The 5,160-nt window shown below is 43.1% G+C and overlaps 1 protein-coding gene across 1 annotated transcript in view; it reads right to left on the reverse strand.

Annotated features, from left to right (window-relative positions):
- Positions 1–2,332: 2,332 nt before the first annotated feature.
- Positions 2,333–5,160, reverse strand: part of LOC131351565 (uncharacterized) — a 2,877-nt gene continuing 49 nt past the window's right edge. Inside the window, exons 1-3 of the mRNA XM_058386983.1 lie at positions 5,125–5,160; positions 3,010–4,327; positions 2,333–2,672 (exon numbers count right to left, since the gene is read on the reverse strand). The exon at positions 5,125–5,160 is cut by the window's right edge and continues 49 nt beyond it. Coding sequence (XP_058242966.1) covers positions 3,255–4,327; positions 5,125–5,160 — 1,109 coding nt within the window. The 3' untranslated portion in view covers positions 2,333–2,672; positions 3,010–3,254. The remainder of the gene's footprint in view (positions 2,673–3,009; positions 4,328–5,124) is intronic.

Genomic DNA, 5,160 nt, shown 5'->3' on the forward strand with positions numbered 1-5,160 from the left:
CTCTCGCTGTGCCCTGCTGGGTGATAATGACTCTCCAAGGCAGAGTCGCGTCTCTTAATGATGCTTTGCTTTGTCTTTAACATAGCCTCAAGAAATCTCATTACTTTTCACTTAATAGCTCCGTCTTCGGCTGTTTTGACGTCAGAGCCGAGAAAAAAAAATATATAGCGATACGGACACACACAGATTTCAGTCTAACAAGCCCACCGTCCTGATGCATTCTGGGTAATGAATCATTTACATAGTCTGTCACCTGTGAGGTCATCAGTGTGCACCCTGCCCATGGGCTGCTTATTAAAATGCTAAGCGCCGGCTAACCTGTCACCTCGGAAATGCTCTCATTATCATCTGTTTTTAACGTCAGCCAGATTTTTCACCCTGCAAACCCTGGGGAGCCGAACGAGACGCCGTCAGGAGAAAAGAGACTCGGCTATACACTGAGTTTCATCTCTGGATTTTCAGGACAGAAGGGACTCATTAGTGAAGTTGAACACAGAGAGAGAGAGAGAGAGAGAGAGAGAGAGAGAGAGAGGGGCTTGGTGAAAAGTGTGTGTGTGTCAGATAAAGGCACCACTGTGCCCAAAAGCTCCAGTAATTCAGCATCATGGACAGCACCAGACAAAGGCTCTCTCTCTCTCTCTCTCTTTGCCTTCATTTCTTTTTCTCTGGCTCTCACTTGTCTCTCTCACTTCTTATCTTACTATCTCAATCTCTTTCTCGCTTTCTGTATTTCTATATCTCTTGCTTTTTTCATTCAACTCTCTTATTCTCTCTCTCTCTCTCTCTCTCTCTCTCCATGTCTTTCTTCATCTCTATCACTCTCATGGGTGTGATGAACAAAAAGCTACAAATTTAACCCTCAAACCAGAAATGTTAAAGTTCTAACTAAAAAAATGCTTCTCTTCTCTTCTCTTCTCTTCTCTTCTCTTCTCTTCTCTTCTCTTCTCTTCTCTTCTCTTCTCTTCTCTTCTCTTCTCTTCTCTTCTCTTCTCTTCTCTTCTCTTCTCTTCTCTTCTCTTCTCTTCTCTTCTCTTCTCTTCTCTAAAGGCTTTCCACTAGATGTTGGAGTGTGTCTGTGTGGGTTTGTGTTCATTCATTTATTCTACAAGAGCATTAGTGAGATCAGACTCTGATGTTCAGGATCAGACTCCAGTTCCTCTTCATCCCAGACGTGTTCAGTGGGGTTGAGTCAGAGTCAGGGCTCAGTGCAGGACACTCCAGTTCCTCCTCTTTCTCCAACCTTCACCTACACACCAAAACCAATGGGTAAAATATATGGGGCTTAAATGTCAAGCCCCCCCCCCCCCGTCTCTCTCTCCCTCTGTCTCTCTCCCTCTCTCTCTCTCTCTCTCTCCCTCTGTCTCTCTCCCTCTCTCTCTCTCTCTCTCTCTCTCTCCCTCTGTCTCTCTCTCCCTCTCTCTCTCTCTCTCTCTCTCTCAGGATGATGAGTGTTTTCACAGGGAAATTACAGGTGGCATGTCTCAGTAATTGCAGGTGACGTCCCAGGTGGCTGCTCACTGGATCGAGACATTACATTAAAATATTTTCCTCTTTAACAGGATGTGGAGGTGCATCAGGAAAAAGCAAATCTTTCTGAACGCCGGAGAGGTTTAGTCGCTAACATCAGGTGAAAGACAGTGCTGGATTAGTGTGTGTGTGTGTGTGTGTGTGTGTGATCATTTCAGATATGTATTAGGATGCCTTTAACAGCTGCACTATATGTTGCTTTGAGGTGAGATGATCTCAGGTGTGTGAACTGAAGTGCTGAGCTCAGATGGATGTTGTAGAAGAAGGTAAAAGACAGAAAGAAGCGCAGAAAGAGTTGAATATTTTACACGTACGATGATGATGATGATGATGATGATGATGATGATGATGATGATGATGATGATGATGATATCCTCTAGTGAAAATGAGCTCAGATTAATTACTGATGAGAACATGGTGTGGTTAATGCTTCTGAGGAGAAGATGAGATTTCGAAGGCTTTTGCTCTTTAACGAGCGCTCGTCTCGTTTGTCTTTTTCCACTTTAATGACACGCACAAGTTGCCAATTGCAACAGGAGCCAATTAGAGTTGACAAAATTGGCACAGAAAAATAAAAGTTTGAAAAAGTTGTTTTTGTTTTTTTTTTGTTTTGTTTTGTTTTGTTGGGGGGAAAAAAATACCCCTGCAGTTTATGAGAATAAAAACGGTGCCAATTTAAGTGTGATGAAAAATGACCACGAGTGACCACACAGTGATACGCTTTACTGATCATCAACACGCCTCATGGCCACCATCTAAAAACACAGCTACGCTCAGAGGCAACAAAATAAATAGATTTAATATATTAATATTATTACAATTTATTTCTCTGACAAATCAGATAAATTCCTCTCCTTTTTTCTTTGTCTTCTTCTTCTGCTTCTCCATCCTCTCCTTCTCCTTTTTCTTCTTCCTCCTCCCATTCCTTCTTCCGCTCCTTCTTCTTCCTACTCATCTCCTTTTTCTTCTTCTTCTTCTTCTTCTTCTTTTCCATCCTCTCCTTCTTCCTCTTCCACTTCCTTCTTCCTCCTCTCCTTCTTCTTCTCTTCCTCCTCCTCTCCTCCTTCTTCTTCCTCCTCCTCCTTTTCTTCTTCTGCCTCCTCCTCCTCCTCTTCTTCTTCTTCTTCTTCCTCTTTTTCTGGATTCTGAAAAGATGTTAATTTCTTAATAATGAAATAAAAACAACAACACCACTGAATTCATACCAGCTAAATAAGCTACACCATTAAAATTAAATGGACATCTGATCATCACATCAATCCATGAGCAATTTGTACAATTTGTCGACCACTAACACATTTAGGTGATAAAAACAAAACAGTTTCACTTTTTCACAAAGCGATAAATGAAAACCGAACATGAAACCACTTCCAAAGGCTCTAAATCAAAATCAGAGCTGTTCGTATCAAAAATTAGTATGAATGCAGCAATATAGATTAAAGAGGCTACTGGAGATGCACACACACACACACACACACACACCTGCTGATATACAGTGTGCATTCACAGCTCGACGGCGGCCCTTTTAAAAGCTGCTCCAATAAAAGCTGATTTATCGCTGGTCAACAGAGAGTCGTCTCTTCCTCCGGCGTCCCAGCATGCATTATTCAGGACATGGCTAATCACTCTGTAAGTGTTCAGGGGGAAGTGCAGTGGGCCGGGGGCAACACGCTACTCACACATAAACACCAAAAGAAGCAGAGCGACAACAAAAAGAGGATTTCTGCTCAGTTTGAAAAGAGCATCGTCCAAGCACTTTCTCCAGGAAAGACAAGCAGCAGTGGATGAGGCGGAGTCTGAAAAAAAAAACAGTGAAGGAGGTGGAGTCTGAGCAAAAAACAGCAGTGGGGGTGGAGTCTAAGACAACAACATTGGATGAGGCAGAGTGTGAGAAAAAGCAGTGGAGGAGGTGGAGTCTGACAAAAAACAGTAGAGGAGGTGGAGTCTGAGAAAAAAAAACAGTAGAGGAGGCAGAGTCTGAGGAAAAAACAGTAGAGGAGGCAGAGTCTGAGGAAAAAACAGTAGAGGAGGTGGAGTCTGACAAAAAACAGTAGAGGAGGTGGAGTCTGAGAAAAAAAAACAGTAGAGGAGGCAGAGTCTGAGGAAAAAACAGTAGAGGAGGCAGAGTCTGAGGAAAAAACAGTAGAGGAGGCAGAGTCTGAGGAAAAAACAGTAGAGGAGGTGGAGTCTGAGAAAAAAAAACAGTAGAGGAGGTGGAGTCTGAGAAGAAAACAGTAGAGGAGGCAGAGTCTGAGGAAAAAACAGTAGAGGAGGTGGAGTCTGAGAAAAAAAAACAGTAGAGGAGGTGGAGTCTGAGAAAAAAAAACAGTAGAGGAGGTGGAGTCTGAGAAAAAAAAACAGTAGAGGAGGTGGAGTCTGAGAAAAAAAAACAGTAGAGGAGGTGGAGTCTGAGAAAAAAAAACAGTAGAGGAGGCAGAGTCTGAGGAAAAAACAGTAGAGGAGGTGGAGTCTGAGAAAAAAACAGTAGAGGAGGTGGAGTCTGAGAAGAAAACAGTAGAGGAGGTGGAGTCTGAGAAAAAAGCAGTAGAGGAGGCGGAGTCTGAGAAAAAAACAGTAGAGGAGGTGGAGTCTGAGAAAAAAACAGTAGAGGAGGTGGAGTCTGAGAAAAAACCAGTAGAGGAGGTGGAGTCTGAGAAAAAACCAGTAGAGGAGGTGGAGTCTGAGAAAAAACCAGTAGAGGAGGCGCAGTCTGAGAAAAAACCAGTAGAGGAGGTGGAGTCTGAGAAAAAAACAGTAGAGGAGGTGGAGTCTGAGAAAAAAACAGTAGAGGAGGTGGAGTCTGAGAAAAAAAATCACTAGAGGAGGTGGAGTCTGAGAAAAAAACAGTAGAGGAGGTGGAGTCTAAGAAAAAACCAGTAGAGGAGGTGGAGTCTGAGAAAAAAAAATAGAGGAGGTGGAGTCCGAGAAAAAACCAGTAGAGGAGGCGGAGTCTGAGAAAAAAACAGTAGAGGAGGTGGAGTCTGAGAAAAAAACAGTAGAGGAGGTGGAGTCTGAGAAAAAAAAAGTAGAGCAGGTGGAGTCTGAGAAAAAAAGAGTAGAGGAGGCGGAGTCTGAGAAAAAAACAGTAGAGGAGGTGGAGTCTGAGAAAAAAACAGTAGAGGAGGTGGAGTCAGAACATTCCAGTAGAGGAGGTGGAGTCTGAGAAAAAAGCAGTAGAGGAGGCGGAGTCTGAGAAAAAAACAGTAGAGGAGGTGGAGTCTGAGAAAAAACCAGTAGAGGAGGTGGAGTCAGAACATTCCAGTAGAGGAGGTGGAGTCAGAACATTCCAGTACAGGAGGTGGAGTCTGAGAAAAAAGCAGTAGAGGAGGCGGAGTCTGAGAAGCTGTGGAGCAGCAGTTTCACACACCTGAAGGAACTTCATATATTTTCCTGAATTTAAACCCAAAGCTCCTGATCTGTGTATTCTGTTGTTCAGGCTCTTCAGTTTATCTCATTAGAATTTAAACGATTTTCCACAAAGCAGCTGTTTACTTTCACCCAGCTTCATTAGCTTAAGTGTTTGATTAGCTGGAATTAGCAAGAGCGATACGTATATATCAGGTGTAAAGGGTTTAATCAGATTAGTGAACATGAGACTGAGCTGATCGTCATGGTCCAGTTTCTGGACACACT

Source organism: Hemibagrus wyckioides, linkage group LG04 (assembly GCF_019097595.1).
Source record: "Hemibagrus wyckioides isolate EC202008001 linkage group LG04, SWU_Hwy_1.0, whole genome shotgun sequence".
NCBI classification, from domain to species: Eukaryota; Metazoa; Chordata; class Actinopteri; order Siluriformes; family Bagridae; genus Hemibagrus; species Hemibagrus wyckioides.